This window comes from Mya arenaria, chromosome 5 (genome assembly GCF_026914265.1).
Source record: "Mya arenaria isolate MELC-2E11 chromosome 5, ASM2691426v1".
Classification (NCBI taxonomy): domain Eukaryota; kingdom Metazoa; phylum Mollusca; class Bivalvia; order Myida; family Myidae; genus Mya; species Mya arenaria.
In genome coordinates, this window is record NC_069126.1 from 30,714,182 (window position 1) to 30,733,862 (window position 19,681).

The 19,681-nt window shown below is 36.8% G+C and overlaps 3 protein-coding genes across 3 annotated transcripts; 2 read left to right on the forward strand and 1 right to left on the reverse strand.

Moving 5' to 3' along the window:
* The first annotated feature begins 2,989 nt into the window (after nt 1–2,989).
* Nucleotides 2,990–7,443, forward strand: LOC128235610 (temptin-like). The gene is made up of 3 exons (XM_052950418.1): nt 2,990–3,175; nt 5,581–5,731; nt 7,364–7,443. Exons 1-3 carry the CDS (start codon nt 2,990–2,992, stop codon nt 7,441–7,443), a joined length of 417 nt encoding a protein of 138 aa, XP_052806378.1.
* A 994-nt stretch (nt 7,444–8,437) lies between these two features.
* Nucleotides 8,438–12,124, forward strand: LOC128236011 (temptin-like). Its single transcript, XM_052950795.1, has 3 exons — nt 8,438–8,711; nt 10,197–10,347; nt 11,975–12,124. The coding sequence occupies exons 1-3, from the start codon at nt 8,526–8,528 to the stop codon at nt 12,052–12,054; spliced, it is 417 nt and encodes a 138-aa protein (XP_052806755.1). The 5' UTR covers nt 8,438–8,525; the 3' UTR covers nt 12,055–12,124.
* A 4,886-nt stretch (nt 12,125–17,010) lies between these two features.
* Nucleotides 17,011–18,552, reverse strand: LOC128235222 (temptin-like). Its single transcript, XM_052949998.1, has 3 exons — nt 18,376–18,552; nt 17,388–17,538; nt 17,011–17,084 (listed from the first exon to the last, which is right to left on the reverse strand). The coding sequence occupies exons 1-3, from the start codon at nt 18,550–18,552 to the stop codon at nt 17,011–17,013; spliced, it is 402 nt and encodes a 133-aa protein (XP_052805958.1).
* Nucleotides 18,553–19,681: the final 1,129 nt, after the last annotated feature.

Genomic DNA, 19,681 nt, shown 5'->3' on the forward strand with positions numbered 1-19,681 from the left:
GATCTATAAATGTATTCGATATGATGGTGCAGTGTTCTAAATACTGACATTGTTAGCATTCTGTATGATCTATAAGTTGTATTTGTGATATAAATCCATTCTTTTACGAATACAACAAATCATATCTATGACAGATAAGGAAAGCATAGATGAAATTTTTTTTTGTGGTGATACACAAGAGCATAATGCACTAGTCAATTGTAACCACGCCAAGGCCCCCCCCGCCCCTAAAGTCCGGGCATATACCGGGGATAGCAGGGGAAATGGGCCGTGTTTTACCTTCCGGGTGGCCCCGCAGTGCCAGGAGAATGCAGTGGTTTTGTGTTCGCGTAAAATATAGCGGGGAATTGGCCTAACCTGGGGTCCCTGGGGTGCGGAGGCATTTGGCAGGGATTTTATCTTCAGTTCGTCCCCGCAGGGCAGGGATTTTACCCGGGGTTGGCTGGACCGAAAGTCAAAGTCCCCGCTATTCCCCAGACCTGTGGAGGGGGCGTGGTTACAATTGACTGGTGCATAAGAGAATATCATTGCTAAGAAGATCGGCTGCTTTTGCACAATTGGCCGAAACAAAACAAAAGCATGGAACTTGTGTACAGATGGAAAACATAAGCAATATTTCGCTTTTTTTATTGGGAGATAGTGGCCACGTAGCTATTAATTGACAACATCAGTTGTAAAGGCTTATATTTTTTATCCGTACATTAATCTTTTTTATCATTAAAGTATAATATGTAATATATAATAATGAATTAAATTTAAGAATAAGACAAATTGTATCAACCTTCATTGATTCTCTTAAAGCTGCACTCTCACAGATTGAATGTTTTGATAACTTTTTTTATTTTTTGTCTTGGAACGAGCCAATTTTTGCTAAAATGCATTGAAACCAGGGATATAAGACTGCTGACAAAAATCATATCGCAGATTTTCATATTTAAGTTAAAAATGATGTTTTATGCATTTCTTCTTAAACCGTTAGTAACGCGTTTAGCCATAAAACATTAATTTTCGAACAGAGATATGAAAATCTGTGACCTGATCTTTTGTCAGTAGTCTTATAGCACTGGTTTGTTGATATTCACGCACAAATTGGTTCATCCCAAGACAAAAAATTAAAAAGTTGTCAAAACGGTAAATCTGTGAGAGTGCAGCTTCAATACAAATTGTATAAGCTTTACTTTTCGTACGTTTTCATATTTTTTTTTCTCTTAACAGGACAAAGAATGGAATCATGACGGCTGTTCACCATATCTGGTTTACGTGCAGATCGTGAGACATTTCGGCATGGCTTCTGTTCCTTCATGACGACACAAAATGATAAATCACGAATTTACGTAGTGTCAACTGCGGCTTAAAGGGACCCGACAACAGATGATACATTTGCAAGAAACAAATAAAACGTACATATAATTGACATCGCTGTGTACAGCACGTTATCTTTACTTACTCAGTGTGTGTATATCACGTGACAATTTGCGTCATAAATGCTACATCGGAAGGCAATATTCTGCTTCGAACGAAGACTTTAAACAAGGATAATGAACCAGTCAATTGTAACCACGACCCCCCCCCCCCAGGTCCGGGGGTATACCGGGGATAGCCGTGGAAATGGGCCGTGTTATTACCTTTCATGTGACCCCGCAGTGCCGGGAGAATACCGTGGTTTTGTCTTCGCTTTAAATGTAGCGGGGAATGGGCCGTACCTAGGGTCCCTGGGGTGCGGGGGCATTTGGCGGGGATTTTACCATCTGTTCGTTCTGCCCTGGGATTTTAGCCGGGGTTGGCTGGACCGAAAGTCAAAGTCCCCGCTATTCCCCGGACCTGGGGTGGGGGGGGGGTCGTGGTTACTATTGACTGGTGCAAAACTTCATTTTTATTTCATCAGTTTGAGTGAGAGTTTAGTTTTTTAAAACACTTCGACAAACCTTTTCACAAAACGGCCGTCTGACGGAGTACTATCAAAACATTATTTTGGAAACAGGTTTGTCGAAGTGTTTGATGAAACTAAGCACCTTATCATACTCCGGTAATAAAACGAAGGCGGGACTTTTTAAGCAGCATTGACTTCAATGAAAATGATGGTATAAAAGAAAAGTTATCTCTGTTTTAAACCTTCATTTTAAGAAAAATGTTGCCTTCCGACGTAGCATATATGACGTATTTATCACGTGGTATACACACACTGTTACTAATGTATCACATCGCTTACAACACATGCATCATTCGCAGTTTTTGCGCATTTTTTCCAATTCAAAATTTATTAGGATTGTCTACCACGTAAATCCCAGTAAGTTTAAAAATAGCATCGGTATATTTATCTGTACTCATAAACAGATATGATTTAAACTGGGAAACCATATTGCGCTATTTTTAACGGGAAAACTCAGATGAGACAGCAACAGTTGTTGTGTTTATTTTTTAATCATGTAAGATGATGTATTATCGGTTTCCGCCTTCTAGTTGGCATTGACACTTCTCGGCTTCCTCTTGGGAATTCCTGTATTTGCCGATTTTTGACCGTCTGGTGTCTAGTCCGTTAAAAGGTTAACTTAGTGATTCCTGTGCAGCATAAACGTGTATCGTTGTATCGTGCTCCCTTTGAACGTTTGCAATACTTTTATGACCAAGCTTTGCATAACTTCAACCCGTCATTTAATTGCTTAATTTTGAATTGCAGGACATTGAGTTCCCTTTGGTCAATTTTCGAGATATCACCCTTCTGTTCTTGATTATTTTTCTCACGTGGATAGTAGGCTGATATCTAAACGAAATCAATATTCTCTTTAGTGAAAATATAACCTATGACAATACACAGTTTGGTGTACCTTTAAACTCTTGCTGACCATTACCATGATTATAATTTAGGCAATTTGGCTGCAAAGATTAGATTTTTTTCATACCGTGCCTCATATATAAGATTACTTTCCATCGTCATTCGCCAGAGTATAAATTACTTACAATCGATTAACACTACGACTGGAATAAGAAGATGAACGTTTTGGCAATTATAAGCTTCGTGTGTTGCTCCGGTGTTTTGGGGCACCCCTACTACCGGGATAGGATTCCGAATGGGTTCAGTGTGCCCAACCCATGCGATGGTGGTGCTACTTTATGGGAGGCTGTGGGACACTACAATCCACTTCATCACACAGTCGATAAAAACCCATTCGCACAGGTACTTAAAGTATACTTTTGTTACTTTTATGTACTATAGTATTGATACAATAATTGCCCGAGGGTTCAAGCTTACATAAACTAGAGCTTTCGGTGATGAAATAAAAGCCCAAGGGTTCTGGCTAAGATTGACTACGGTATTCGGCTGATGAATAAAATGTCCGGGGATTCACGCTTACATGGACTTCGGAATTCGATTTATGAAAAAATGCACAAGAGTTCACGCTTACATGGACTTCGGCATTCGATTTATGAAAAAAAAATGCACAAGAGTTCTCGCTTTCATAGACTTGGGCATTTTATCTATGAAATAACTGCCCGAGAGTTCACGCTAACATGGACTTAGGCATTCGATTTATGAAATAAATGCCCGAGGGTTCACGCTTACATGGACTTAGGCATTCGATTTATGAAATAAATGCCCGAGGGTTCACGCTAACATGGACTTAGGCATTCGATTTATGAAATAAATGCCCGAGGGTTCACGCTAACATGGACTTAGGCATTCGATTTATGAAATAAATGCCCGAGAGTTCACGCTTACATGGACAAGGGCATTCTGTTGATGTAATAAATGTCCAAGGCTTCACGCTTACATGGATTATTGTGCTCGAATTTTGAAATAAATGCCCGAGAGTTCACGCTTACATGAACTAGAGTATTCGGTTTATAAAATCTTTACCCGAGGGTTCACGCTTACATGGATTATTGCATTCAGTTGATGTAATTATTGCCCGAGGGTTCAGGCAATCACTTGGCAGAGTACTAATCATACTAAAAAAAACACTAGTTTTACTGCTAACATAAAGTCGCCTAATTTCAAAAGCCACATATGACTTTTTCGTGTTTTGAGAAATCCAAATTATAGTTCCACAGATATATTAAGTTGAGTGAGCTGTGGTGTTTGTGGAAAATGTAGTTTAACCATATACATGTATACACCATTCAACAATACTAAACTTATAACTCCAACGGTACCTACATTTTCAAATGGCCAAAAATTGACATGTTCGGCGGTTATGTATCATTCGGAGCTTGTATTAATTGATTGCCAGTGAAATGTATTATTTAAAACATAATTAAGAATCCCAAGCCGAGTTAAGTCATTAAGTTTAACTGCTAAATTGAAATTTCTACGCGATCTACTTGCAGCGTAGTTAAAGTGTCCGATTTCTGAATATGTAAACCGTCCATTTACATCCGATGTTGTTTTCGATAAAAATGGCCGAGGGAGTTCCGAATGTTAAAGTACGGAGTTAATTTAGTCATTTCATCTGAGTTTAACCTTGATAAAATGTGAAAGTAAAATCGCCAATTATTGACAAACGTTGTACATAAAAGATAGCTGATGATAAGTTAGCTGTCTGCGAAAAAAATATTATTTTGGTTATTAAACCATCAAATATTTTGCTTGAATTATCAAATAAATTTGCACCAAAAATTCATTTTGTGCGGCCCATTGGAAGGCAATTGACTGTAATTATAATTTTGATTTTTTATATGTGATTCGAAAAATAAACCAACAAATCCTCCAATCTCTCATATTAACTAAAGCATAATTTTCAGTCTTATCAAATGAGTGTTCTAACATTTCATTTACTGTGTACAAGCGGTATACTAAGTCGAAACATCGCAATACTCGTTTTACTTTCTTTTTTGCATGTAGTTGGATACATAGCCAAGAGGGATCTGTGTCGAAATTATAGGCTTGAAATTTTGTGTACTTCAATGTTTGTGCTTGAAATGTTGTGTATTTGAATGTTTGTTCGCACTTAAATGAGAAAAAAGGGGAAAGTTGGTTTAAATTTCAGTTTATATGTTTGTTCTACATTTCAGTTTGAATCAGTCTTGAAATGACAAATTTTCTGCAATCTTTCAGGAACAAAAAAGCTTGTTGCTATATCTTGTTTAAGTTTGATATTTTTTTCAATATTTTTCTACTCACAAAACTCTTTTGTATAATACCAAAATTATATGGGTCGCTGGGCATCCAATATTAACAAAGTTGTACCTCACATGCCTTAAAGCTGCCCTCTCACAGATTGAACGTTTGAAATACTTTTTTATTTTTTGTCTTGGAACGAGTCAATTTTTGCAAAAATCCATGGAAACCAGTTATATAAGACTGCTGACAAAAATTAGATCGCAGATTTTTATATTTAAGTTAAAAAAATGATGTTTTATGCATTTTCTTTAAACCGTTAAAAAACGGTTTAAGCCATAAACCGTAAATTTTCGAACGAAAATATGAAAATCTACGATCTGATTTTTGTCAGCAATCTTATATCATTGGTTTGCAGATATTTACGCAAAAATTTGCTCTTTCCAAGACAAAAAATAAAAAGTTGTAAAAATGGTATATCTGTGAGAGGGTAGCTTTAAAGAGTGTAAAATCCTTTGTTCCAGGCGTTTGCAGCTGCTGGGCACGTATGGACAGTAGCGCTGTGCCAGGCAGACAGTGATGGTGACGGGGCGAGCAATGGGGCCGAACTTGGTGACCCAACATGCGTATGGACTGCGGGGGGCTCGCCAACCGGAAGTGCTACTGGTCACCCAGGTAAGGAATTCATCTATATCGGATCACACCCAAACATCCCTCCAACTCCCTCGATATCTCAGAGGTACAGAAGCCACAGATTCTTAAGGTTCCGATATTGCTGATTATTTAAAATTAAGTATAACAAGTAGTGCACGAGTTGGTTACTGTATATGCTTTACATCATCCGGGTATGTACCATTTGGTTACTGTTTGTGCAGTACGTCATTCAGGTATGTGTACATTGTACAATTACTTGTATGAGTTGATTACTGTTTGTGCACTACGTCATCCATGTATGTGTACATGATACAATTACGTGTACGAGTTGGTTACTGTTTGTGCAGTACGTCATTCAGGTATGTATACATTGTACAAGTACGTGTACGAGTTGGTTACTGTTTGTGCACTACGTCATTCAGGTATGTATACATTGTACAAGTACGTGTACGAGTTGGTTACTGTTTGTGCACTACGTCACCCATGTATGGGTACATTTTAAAGTTTAGAATGAACAAGCTGCACGTACAAATACATGTTAAAGAAGCGTTTCGCAACAGGCCCCATATTTGCAAGTCCTGGTTAACAGGTTGGGTTATTCAACTGATTGAGATATTGGTAAAACAAATGAGATTTTTTTAAATGAACATTTTTACTAGCCAAAGTGATTGTTTATGTATTTATTCTCCGATATATACATACACATTTTTAATAACAGTATAGTGTTGTTGTTTTTTCTTTTCCATGTGAGGAATCTTATTCTTCTGTCATGTTCCCATACATTGTCAACGAGCTACTCACATCGATAAACAAATGTTCATTATCTAGGATTGATATTTAAATATCTAATATATGAGACCATCTTGTCTCCCTCCCCAGAGAACAGTGTGTGTATATGCCACGTGATAAATTACGTCATAAATGCTACGTCGGAAGGCAATGTTTTGCTTCGAATGAAGACTTTCAACAAAGATTGTGAAGTATGTATAACACGTGATAAATTACGTCATAAATACTACGTCGGAAGGCAACATTTTGAGCACTTCGAATAAAGACTTTAAACATTTATGACGTAATTTATCACGTGGAATACACACACATTCTTTGAATGGGTGTACTTTTGGACTTAAAGCTGCACTCCCACAGATTGAACGTTTTGACAACTTTTTTATTTTTTGTCTTGGATCGAACCAATTTTTGCGAAAATCCATGGAAACCAGTTATATAAGACACCTGACGTAAAATTAGATCGCAGAATTTTATATTTAAGTTCAAAGAATGATGTTTTATGCTTTTTTCTTTAACCGTTTGTAACGGTATAAGCCATAAAACATTAATTTTCGAACGGAAATATGAAAATCTCTGATTTAAGTTTTTGTCTGCAATCTTATATCATTGGTTTGCACATATATACGCAAAAGAATGCCCTTTCCAAGACAAAAAAATAAAAAAGTTGTAAAAATGGTAAATCTGTGAGAGTGCAGCTTTAAGACATATCTCTAATAATGCTCATGCTATTTTATAAAGCAAATAAAAAGAATGTCTTAAATTGACCACTTTTATGGGAGGAGTAGGAATTTTGTTTTAATGAAATTTGTGTTTTCTTGTATCCCTTATATTTAGAATTTTGTATCATTTTCTTTCTATATTCAGGTATTTGCAATCCTCTTGGTTCCTGTGCGAGTGAGGCGTTCAGTTGCAACTGCCATGGTCACAGCTGTGTTGGAAAATAAATTACCGTGTTCTGTTATGTGTTCTTGATTTTCGTATGCCACTTAAATACGATTAAAAATAAACTGATCGATCATTGTTTTGACCATTATATATTCTTCGCTTGTGAAATATCAATTGACTTCCCTCTACAATTGAGACACATCGATTGACTTCCCTCTACAATTGTGACAAATCAATTGACTCTACAATTGAGCCACATGGATTGACTTCCCTCTACAATTGTGACACATCGATTGACTCTACAATTGAGACACATCGATTGACTTCCCTCTACAATTGTGACACATCGATTGACTCTACAATTGAGACACATCGATTGACTTCCCTCTACAATTGTGACACATCAATTGACTCTACAATTGAGCCACATGGATTGACTTCCCTCTACTATTGAGCAACATCGATTGACTTCCCTATACAATTGAGCCACATTGATTGACTTCCCTGTACAACTGAGCCACATCGATTGACTTCCCTCTACAGTTGTGGCACGTGTGTCAAGTCAATTGACTTCCTTCTCCATTTGTGTCACATTAATTGTCTTCCTTGAGGAGACAATGTATTTGCCGGTGTTTGGACCATCTGGTGTCTAGTCCCTTTTAAAGTTCACTTGATGATTCCTTTAAAGTATGAATGTGTATCGTAGTATTCTATTAAACATTTCCAATTCTTTTATGACCAAATGTTGCATATAATGTGTTATAAAAATAGATTTCAACCCGTCATTAAATGGCTTAAGTTGGGTCTGCATGGAATTAAGAACCCTTTTGTTTATTTTCCAGATGGAACCATCTTGTTGTTGATTATTTTTCTCAATGGGATATTTGGCTGATTTTTTAAACGAAATCAATATTTCCTTTTAGTCGATATATTATATTACCTATGACAGCACACAATTTGGTATACCTTTAAACTCTGCGAACAATTATTTCTGCCGGCCATTCCCATGATTTGAATTTAGGCTATCTCGCTGCAAAGATTAGAGAATGTTGCCGTGATTCATATATAAGATAACTTACCATGGCATAGACCAGAGTGTAAAATTCCAACAATCGATTATCACCGCGACTTGAAAAAGAAGATGAACGTTTTGGCAATTATAAGCTTCGTGTGTTGCTCCGCTGTTCTTGGGCACCCCTATTATCGGGATTTAATTCCGAATGGGTATGGTGTACCCAATCCATGCGATGGTGGTGCTACGGTATGGGAGGCTGTTGGCCACTACAACCCTCTGCATCACACAGTTGATAAAAACCCATTCGCACAGGTAATTCGAGTTTAACGTTTTATCCGTTAATTCCAACAATGCTTTTGGGTATTTTCGTACCTATAACATATGTTTCAAAATTTATGTTTGTTATACATGCGTATGAATTGATTTTGAATAAGAGTGTCACTTTAAATTTTAATTTATATTTTTGTTCTACATTTCCATTTGAATCAGACTTGAGATGACATATATTCTGCAATCTCTCAAGACCAAAAAAGCTAGTTGTAATATCTTGAATGTGTTTGATTTTTTTCAAGACTTTTCTACGCGCAAAACCCTTATAAAGTGACACTCTTATTCAAAATCAATGCATACACATGTATGTGTGTATAACAATATCAATTTTGACTTATATACCTTTAACTACTTACTAAATAATGCATTTATGGAAAATACTCCATACTGATAACAAGATTGTAATCGTGTAATTAATAGCAGAAAGTGCAAAAATATTAAATGATTGCTGAATGCTAAAAGATTTACTGCGGTCTACTATATAGTCTCATAAGGTAGAAATATCGTGTTTTATGCTAATTTCTTTCAAATTAAACTCGACATCCTTCATAAAAACCATTGTTTTCGACATTTATTCATCCTTTTTGATCAATTAAAACAACTTTATTAATTTTGGTAATCTTATTTGGGAATAAGAGTGCATCTTTAAATGATACCAAAATAATATGGGGTCGCCGGGCATCCCAAAACCCCATAATTGAAAGTGCTTTAGGTAGGCCTATATAGCAGGATGGGGCACCCTTCTGCCCTTTTCCAGCACCCGGCTGCCTTTTAACTACACCCTGCTGTGCCCTTTTGTTTGACAGAGTCAATTATCAGACATAGAGTATACAAACAATTAATACATGTTCAATTGTACATATAATTTTGACACTGAAGTAAAGAAAACAGCTAAGGTATTCATAACAAACTATTAGTATTGAAAGTACACAATGTAGTTACAAACATACACAATACAAATTGAACATCGACCGTTGCAAGTGCCCCATTAAGGCTCATTCAATGTGCATCAAAAGTGTTCTTTCTGACCTAGCGCCCTGCCCTTTTTAAATCCCGGCTGAAGCACTGAAAAATAGTACATGGCATACCTTAAAGCTGCACTCTCACAGATTGAACGTTTTGACAACTTTTTTATTTTTTGTCTTGGAACGAGCCAATTTTTGCGAAAATCCATGGAAACCAGTTATATAAGACTGCTGACAAAAAATTAGATTGCAGATTTTTATATTCAAGTTCAAAAAATAATGTTTTATGCAATTTTCTTTAACCGTTAGTAAGCCATAAAACATTAATTTTCGAACGGAAATATAAAAATCTACGATGATTTTTTTGTCAGAAATCCATTATCATTGGTTTGCAGATATTTAGGCAACAAATTGCTCTTTCCAAGGCAAAAAATAAAAAAGTTGCAAAAATGGTATATCTGTGAGAGTGCAGCTTTAAAGAGTGTAAAAACCTTTGTTCCAGGCGTTTGCAGCTGCTGGGCACGTATGGACAGTAGCGCTGTGCCAGGCGGACAGTGACGGTGACGGTGTGACCAATGGGGCCGAACTTGGTGACCCAACATGCGTATGGACTGCGGGGGGTTCGCCAACCGGACGTGCTACTGGTCACCCAGGTGAGGAATTCAACTTTATCCAATTACTCCCAAACACCCCTACCCCTCCCCAGATATCTCAGATATAGAATATTCACTTCGGACTATTATCTAGTTAACCAGTTTAATATTATGTTACTTATTAAGTGGATTTCGCAAACCATAACAAGATGACCAGTTACTGTTAGAAGCCAAAAGTGCATTTATAGATAAGTGGTAACACGAATCTTATCTAGTTAACTAGTTATTATGTTTCATAATAGGTGGAATTCGCAAACCATAACTAGTTAACCTGTTAGTGTTGTACAGCTAAGAAGAGTAATAGGTGGCAGTTCTGGGCACTTTCAAGCCTGTTTTAGTCTTATGATAATTATCGCGAAAATAAAGTGGTTAACACGAAACAATTCGCGAACGCTATCAGGTGATCTTACGGCAGTTATATGCCACCATAGACAACACATTGATCGTTTTCCCCAACTTCGTTACTAGTTTAAAGTGACTCGCTCATGGTTTGTAAAATGCACTATTCTAATTACGAAATAAAGTGTGGCAAATCATAATAAGTGTTAAAATAAAAACACCAAAAGCTGGAACGCTTCAGCAAATGTTTATTTTTGCTCAAATAGCGTCTTAGAAGACCATAATTTTTATAAGCGTTAATAACGCGATTGAAAATTAATTACGGGTGTGGTGTTGCGGGATTGGTTAATTAACATTATCACGTGATGTTATCAATGTATCCTTAAGAGGTCAACATATCCACACCTATTGAAAAAGTCCCTGTGGCCGTATGGACTAGCTGACTGTTTTCTTCTTTTTTTCTTGGCTTTACCGGCGTGGGTTGGAACCCCACTAAAACCAAAATATTTTCTTATGCTGTAACTGTATTTTTTTTCTGTAATTTTCTGTAATTTCGATATCATAGAGTAAACTAATGATAAAATAAGTGTTTTCAGATGCATTGTCGGGAAAACTAATTGTTGGTTCAAAAACATGAGCGAGTCACACTAAGTTCAATCCACTTAAATATGTAGCAAATTAAGGAAATATATGTATCAGAACTATTTTCAAATTACGAATAATCGACATATAAAGAAAAAAAACTAAGATCTTCATTACTGCGACTCAATAAAGGTTGATGCCAAAACATATTTATTTTTATGTTAATGCATTACTATGTTTAACTTATTTGACTTTAATGATCGAAACAAAAAACAACAACATATGATTTAGGAACAGTTTAAATATGCATGTATTACCTTATATAAATGATGATTTCAATTACCAGCTACGTGGTAGCAAATTTTAAATTCTTAAAGAAGCTCCAAAGTAACGCTAATATTTTTTTCATCTGTACACAATTTAAAAGTTAAATAAGTTAAACATAATTATGCATTAAAAATAAATATAATAAAACAAGTTTTGCATTTACCAATTGATAACTATATTGTGCCCCATTTGATTGGGTTAAAATTTAAAACTTCCGACATCTCTCTATTAAGTTTATTGCTTTAATTTTAAATAAATTAAAACAAGGTCTAAATTTGACCACTTTTAGGGGAGTAGTAGGAATTTCGTTTTAATGAAATATATGTTTTCTTGTTTCCCATATATTAAGAGTTTGATAAACTTTTCTTTCTACATTCAGGTATTTGCAATCCTGTTGGCTCCTGTCCAGGTCAGGCGTTTACATGTAATTGTCATGGCCACAACTGTGTTGGAAAATAAATGACGGTGCTCTGTTATATGTTCTTGATTTTAGTATGCCACTGAAATCCAAATAAAAAGTAAATACAATTGATCGATCATTGTTTTGAACAGTATACATTCCTAAATTGTGACACATCAATTGACTTCCTTCTCCATTCGTGTCACATCAGTTGACTTCATTCTACAATGGTGTCACATAAATTGACTTCCTTCACCATTTGTGTTACATCAATTGACTTCCTTCTCCATTGGTGTCACATCAATTGTCTTCCTTCTCCATTTGTGTCGCATCAATTGTCTTCCTTTCCATTTGTGTCACATCAATTGATCTTATTCTCCGATTGTGTCCGATCAATTGTCTTCTTTTTCATTTGTGTCACAACAATTGACTTCCTTCTCCATTTGTGTAACACCAATTGTCTTCCTTCTCCATTCGTGTCACATCAGTTGACTTCATTCTACAATGGTGTCACATCAAATATAATTTTCTACGTTTGATTGAAAAGAATTAGGAGAAAATTGTTTCCCCTTGTATCGTTCCGAAACGATACGCCTGGGGGCGCTATGATTTCGCGCTCTATCGAGCACGTGATTACTGTGCAATATGGATTGATTCATTCAGCGCATGGTCATCAAGCTGTGTACAAGCATGTCCGACGTTTTTTATTTCAAAAAACTTAACGGGTTCATTCATATCAAACATCGGAACTCATCATTATATTCTTGAAATCAGTATACATTATGATATACAAAGTTTTGTCTTTATGTTTTACAAAAGTTGTGTTGTTACATAGATATATCAATGCTTTTGAATAATTTCATTGAAAATGTGTTGTTTATTATGATCGTATATGTTGAAATATGTGAAAATATTTGTGTATGTACAGTCGATTGGCCATGACGCTTACAACAAATTAAACATTTGTATACTATACATGTTGTTTTTCGTCTGAGTACAAGATCGAATTAGTAAGATATAGTGAGTAAGGATTGATTCTAGGGGATTGTCTTCCTTTCCATTTGTGTCACACCAATTGATCGTATTCTCCGATTGTGTCCGATCAATTGTCTTCTTTTTCATTTGTGTCACAACAATTGACTTCCTTCTCCATTTGTGTAACACCAATTGTCTTCCTACTCCATTCGTGCCACATCAATTGTCTTCCTCTCCATGTGTGTCTCATCAATTGACTTCCTTCTCCATTTGTGTCACATCAATTGTCTTCCTTCTCCATTTGTGTCACATCAATTGTCTTCCTTTCCATTTGTGTCACATCAATTGATCTTAATCTCCGATTGTGTCCGATCAATTGTCTTCTTTTTTATTTGTGCCACAACAATTGACTTCCTGCTCCATTTGTGTAACACCAATTGTCTTCCTTCTCCATTCGTGTCACATCAATTGTCTTCCTCTCCATGTGTGTCTCATCAATTGACTTCCTTCTCCATTTGTGTCACATCAATTGTCTTTTTTTTCATTTGTTTCGCATCAATTTTCTTCTTTTTCATTTTTGTCACATCAATTGATCTTATTCTCCGTTTGTGTCACATCAATTGTCTTCCTTCTCCATTTGTGTCACATCAATTGACTTCCTTCTCCATTTGTGTCACATCAATTGACTTCCTTGTCCATTTGTGTCACATCAATTGTCTTCCTTTCCATGTGTGTCACATCAATTGATCTTATTCTCAGATTGTGTCACATCAATTGACTTCCATCTCCATTTGTGTCACATCAATTGACTTCCTTCTCTATTTGTGTCACATCAATTGACTTCCTTCTCCATTTGTGTCACATCAATTGAATTCCTTCTCCATTTGTGTCACATCAATTGTCTTCCTTTCTATTTGTGTCACATCAATTGATCTTATTCTCAGATTGTGTCGCATCAATTGACACCAATTGACTTCCTTCTCCGTTTGTGTCACATCAATTGTCTTCCTTTCCATCTGTGTCACATCAATTGATCTCATTCTTCAGTTGTCAAATCAATTGATCTCATTCTTCACTTGTTTCACATCAATTGTCTTCATTCTACACTCGTTTCACATCAATAGTCAATATATTTCAAAACTTAATATTTAAAGGGGCAAGACACCAGATGACACAGTTGCAAGAAAAAAAAGATTTTTTTCAAAAACTTACATAAAGTTGACATCGTTGTGTACAACGCATTGAATTTTACCTACTTGTGTATCATATCGCCTACGATACATGCATATTTCGCAGTTTTTGCGCATTTTTCCAAATCGAAATTTACTAGGGTTGTCTACCACGTAAATCCCAGTCAGTTTAACAATAGCGTCGGTATATTTATCTGTACTCATAAACAGATATGATTTAAGCTTGGAAACCATGTAAAAGGAGTATGATCTGCCTCCTACTAACTCGCATTGACCATTCTAGGCTTGTTTTGAGGAAATACTGAGTTTGCCGATCATTGGACCATCTGGTGGCTAGCCCCTTTAAATGGTCAGCGCAAATGAAGACATTTTATTCGAGGTCAAAGCGTTTTTAATGGAATGGTAAAAAAAACATTTAACGCGCCAGCTATCAGATTTATGGAAGAGCGAGTGATGTAAAATTTCAATCGCGAGGGTTAGGCTTTATACCATTAAAGGCCTAGTGTTATCCTTCTATAAGTGACCCCCCACCCCACCCCACCCCCCACAAAAAACAACGTATATTGTACACAATGTCTGTGTATTGATCTTAGTCTAAATGCCTAATTGTCTGATCAGGTCTCTGATCTGAATATCCTGCTGTGCAGTTTTGGTGGTTTTATTAAAAAAATGGACATTAAATGGCCCTGAGCCAATAAACAAATAAACAGGAAATTGGACCCTACTGTGACATCAGTGCAATTAGCAGGAGATGCACAGCATGGGATTGTCATGCCAAACATTCCTTAAACTAGGCCTTTAAGTCAAGGTATCCGTGCAACAGAGTGCGTGTGTTGAAATATAGTTGTAGTGTTAACACTCGCTACTAAAATACCCTTTCAATTAATCGCTTAATTGACATATAAGAGTTGCGCCCTTTACCGGAAGTGACGTAGGCTGAGGATTAAAAACTTCCCGATACGGCGATTTCTACTTTGATTATCGCTAAAAATTACAGAAAATCAATCATATGCGCTGTATATCTTTTCGAATTGGGTAAGTGTGTTGCTTTCTTTTTGCTATTATATTATTCTGATAATGAACCACGTATCTTAATCAGATTAATTCTGTATACTTGCACGCATACACAAAGAAGGTATAATCGGAACAAAGATCGCGTAGTAATTTCAATTAAGCAGTGAAGCCTAACGTTTGCACTCTTAGGAATATCAATGAATTATGCAATAATAGATATCACTGGGAAGCAATTTGAATTAAATAATAAAAATAACATGTTACAACACTACAATAAATTTAAATTATTATCATTAATTTTACGAACTACTTTTACTGATGCACCGGAATGCATTCCAGGCTCGTCGTATGGCGGAGAAGGCCGAGGTGTTACGATTGATCTTCTTTATTAAATGACACTTTGAATAGTGTTTCTCTTCAACCATCGTAGAAAGGTGGACACGTTTTCAGCTGGTGTTTCAAGTACTATGTTCATAGGCTTAATACGTGTTGATATATTGACCTGCTAACCTTTTAAAATCCTTATCTGTCTATCACGCACGGGGCAGATGTAATATCGTCTGTTTTTATCTTGTCATCTTACTCTTCACCGATATATCAATCGGAACACCTCGGTCATTATATAACCGAAGCTTGCCGGAGTTGGCCGAGTTTTTACGATCGCACCGAACTAGTTCCAGTGAAGTCGTATTTCACTGTCCGCTCCAAGGCGGCAATCCTATCATATATCGGTATAGCTATTTTGACGGAAGGCGGACGAAATCCCCCCACTCGGACAAAATCATTCCCCTCATTTTTGTATAGGTGGACATACCCCCCCCCCCTCATTTTTTTCAAGGCGGACATAATTGTCGTGTGTGTATGTGGTGACCGTGTCTCTAGTTCATTGTCGTGTAGGCCCTTGCCTTGTACCTCTAAAATGTCAGGCTACTGGGCTTGTCCGTGTAGTTTTCACTGCATTGTTGTACTAATAAACTATACTAGTAAATAAAACAATGCATGTTCAGAATTTCGTCTAAATTGATCTAAAGATGTTCGATGTTTGCATGTTATTCGCTTCATTATTTTTTATCAAATATATGCTACTGTGCAATAGGGTTTTTTCTGTATGTATGTACTTCTTTAACCCGTAAAAGTGCAAGCACTTATTTCCAACGGGGTCCTTTGTTTTTGCTGAAAGGACAGCACGCGGAAGAGACAGTGGCGGGATACAAGGAAGTCCGGGTGCGATACCCTAGCTCTTTTTCAAAGAGACCAATTGGTTCTTTTACGTGCTTGATGTAAAGCACCATCTTTTTAACGTCTTTCGGTATGACGCGGCCAGGGATCGAACACACGACCTCCCGCTCCGTAGGCGGTCGCCTTAACCACTAGGCCACGGAGACGGTAATCTGAACATGTGTCAAATTTGTAAAGACAATATCATCTTTAAAAGCTGCTATTTCTGGAATGTTTTGAGGACCGGTATATTTTATGTGCATGATTTTCTGGCCTTCGAAGTCGATGAACCCAACATTCATTAAAACAAGTACTTAAATTACCCAAAATGTATGTTATCAAGATTCTTCTGTCCGAGTATAACCGAACTTGCATTATATGTGTATTGGCATAATAGCTCGGCCAAGTTCGGTAACTAGCCATGCCGCACGACTCAAGACTGAGTTATGGCTCTTGGATTGTCCATGGATGATATATAATTATATCCAAAAACAAATGTTATAATTGCTTGACTCGATAATCATGTATAACTTAAAAACACACAGGACTTATTTTTATAACATAATATCAAATATCACATAAATATTAAATACAGTATACGGATGGAATAAAAGCTGTCTATTTTCCGACACACTGGTTACCATGACATCCGCATGTAAATCCTCCGCACGCAGATACTGGGTTACAGATTCCTGAAAAAAAACCATCGAAGGTCAGGAAACGGTATTTAGGCACCAATAGCACAATAATACTTAAGCCGAATTTCAATCCCGAACATCACATCAAAGGTTATTAAAAGTATTTTATGTTTTACCTCTTTTAAAAGAGCATAATCTCATAATATGTTGATTCAAAACTTTGGACAAGATTTAAACAAATAAAATATTTTACAGCTTAAAATGTAACTAATTTTATGAGAAAAGATTTTTTTCAAAAATACTTCAAAACATTATCAAAATAATGAGTTACAGTGATTAAATAATAATTTCACTAACCAGGATGTCCAGTGGCTGGTCCAGCTGGAATTGCACCCACTGTCCAAATACAGTTTGGGTCTCCCAGTTCCACACCATTCAAAATGCCATCGCCGTCACTGTCCATACCACAAAGCTTGGGGGTCCACATGTGGCCTTCGGCAGCAAAGTGCTACAATAAATAATGACCGTTAAATGCCCGAGATATCATTCTTAATATTCTTAAATTCAAAATAATTATTACTGTCTGAGGATCTCACAGCCTTCACCCCCGCGCCTCTCCCCTAACCATGTGTAGGCATAACTCATTATTGCTTGCCCAATTAATGCGTTTCAAATAATATTCAACTAATTTGGAGGATTGCGTACCGATAATACCAGTCTTCGACTTAAAACTGCACTCTCACAGATTGAACGTTTGACGACTTTTTATTTGTTGTCTTGGAATGAGCCAATTTATGCGAAAATGCATGGAAACCAATGATATAAGACTGCTGACAAAAAAATCAGATCGCAGATTTTCATATTTATGTTCAAATTATGATGTTTTGTGCATTTTTCTGAAACCATTAGTAACGCTTTTAACCATAAAACATTAATTTTTCGAACGGAAATACGAAAAACTGCGAACTGATCTTGCCAGCAGTCTTTTATCACTGGTTTGCAGATATTTACGCAAAATTGGCTCATTCCAAGACAAAAAAAAAAAAAAAAAAAGTTGTCAAATCGGTAAATCTTTGAGAGTGCAGCTTTAATCATACTGCCCTGTTTGCTTGGTTCTCGAGCACTCCGTAGTAATGAAACTTCAGAGCAAACCAAGTTGTTAACATCTTCTCAAAGATATACATACACGCGGGTGGCATGTGACCACAATCATGGACCTATGTGGCAAAAGTGAAAACACAGCGTGCATATAACCATCGTTTATTCGAAGTCGTCGTGACCAACATGTTTGCACTAAGATTTTTAATATGAAAGCGATGTTTGTTTTCAAACCATCAGCACCTACCTGTCCAAACATATTCTTCAGGATTGTATGATGGGTGGGGTCGTAGTGCCCAACGGCCTCCCAGATACCTCCCCCACACGGGTCAGGAACGCTGTATCCATTTGGTATTTTATCCCTGTAAGTTGGATAGGCAGAGACTGCCGCAACCAACAATGAGAGAACTGCTAACATATGCATTGTTGCTCCGTCTTCTGGAAGCTAAAAGTAGTCTGCTTGACCACCGAATGTGCCCACTTGTTTTGAAGTAAGAGAGATATGCGTTTATCTTTAACTCCGGTCAAAATGGTCACTTTAGTGGTCATCTTGGGGTCATTTCGTGTACTCAATTTTTATTACAGACATTTTCGTAAACTCCGATATGAATTACTCTCGAGTCCGTTTCCAGGGCAGAAACAAGTACTGTGACCTTTTTTGAGAGGCCATGGGAAAGTAACCCTGGTTGATTTTGAACCCACGACTTCATGGGTGAGAGGCGGGCACCTATACCACGATATTGAATTTGTCACGGAAAATATCACATGTGATGAGTCACGCGAACGTACACCCGCTTTCCACCACCACCTTCTCCACCCCCACCTTCACTCCCTCCTTCCACCACATCCTCCTTCCATCACCCTCCTTCCTCCCATCCCCTCCTTCAACACCCCTCCTTCTGTCCTCTCTCCTTCCTATCCCCGTGTGCTCCACGGGCGGAAAAAACATTAAAATATGCATCAAATTTTACTCTAAATCAAAGAAAACCGCAGGCCATCACGTGACACAATTACCAAAAAAGAACTACAATATTAATATTTCCTTTTAAAGTTAACAATGATGTTAACAACGTTGGTTACTTTTATGAAGTTTTAAACAATTGGCTCATTGTCTTTTGCCAATGGCCAATTGTTTGAAATTTGTTTATGTTTAACGACATGGTTGTTAACTTTTCAAGGTGAACTATTTTGTATTTGTTCAAATTTTCAAGAGGCTCAATGTTTCATGATATGCTGATACATTTAAGTAAATCAAGGTCAGCCGAAACAATTGTCTTAAATATTGTTAAAAATACTGCAGATAACAAAAAATACAGCAGATAACACGATATATCATGCATGACACACTGCCCCCCGACATCGACCACTATATCCGAGCAATCCCTATAAAGCATCGAATCTCCTTGATCTTGATATAAACCTTTGCAAATACAGACATATGTCCTTGTTGTTTTTCAAAAGTTAAGAAAAGTAAGTTATGAATGGTTGGTACACTAGGAAGATCATTGAATCATCGCTGTCTCTAGATGGAGTATGAAGGGCATGCCATGAGA

Coding starts and splice junctions, on each gene's coding strand:
- LOC128235610 (XM_052950418.1), top strand. CDS start 2,990: ATGAACGTTTTGGCAATTATAAGCTTCGTGTGTTGCTCCGGTGTTTTG. Junction 3,176..5,580: donor ATAAAAACCCATTCGCACAG/GTACTTAAAGTA, acceptor CCTTTGTTCCAG/GCGTTTGCAGCTGCTGGGCA. Junction 5,732..7,363: donor AAGTGCTACTGGTCACCCAG/GTAAGGAATTCA, acceptor TTCTATATTCAG/GTATTTGCAATCCTCTTGGT.
- LOC128236011 (XM_052950795.1), top strand. CDS start 8,526: ATGAACGTTTTGGCAATTATAAGCTTCGTGTGTTGCTCCGCTGTTCTT. Junction 8,712..10,196: donor ATAAAAACCCATTCGCACAG/GTAATTCGAGTT, acceptor CCTTTGTTCCAG/GCGTTTGCAGCTGCTGGGCA. Junction 10,348..11,974: donor ACGTGCTACTGGTCACCCAG/GTGAGGAATTCA, acceptor TTCTACATTCAG/GTATTTGCAATCCTGTTGGC.
- LOC128235222 (XM_052949998.1), bottom strand. CDS start 18,552: ATGCATATGTTAGCAGTTCTCTCATTGTTGGTTGCGGCAGTCTCTGCC. Junction 17,539..18,375: donor TGAAGAATATGTTTGGACAG/GTAGGTGCTGAT, acceptor TATTTATTGTAG/CACTTTGCTGCCGAAGGCCA. Junction 17,085..17,387: donor ACCAGCCACTGGACATCCTG/GTTAGTGAAATT, acceptor GTTTTTTTTCAG/GAATCTGTAACCCAGTATCT.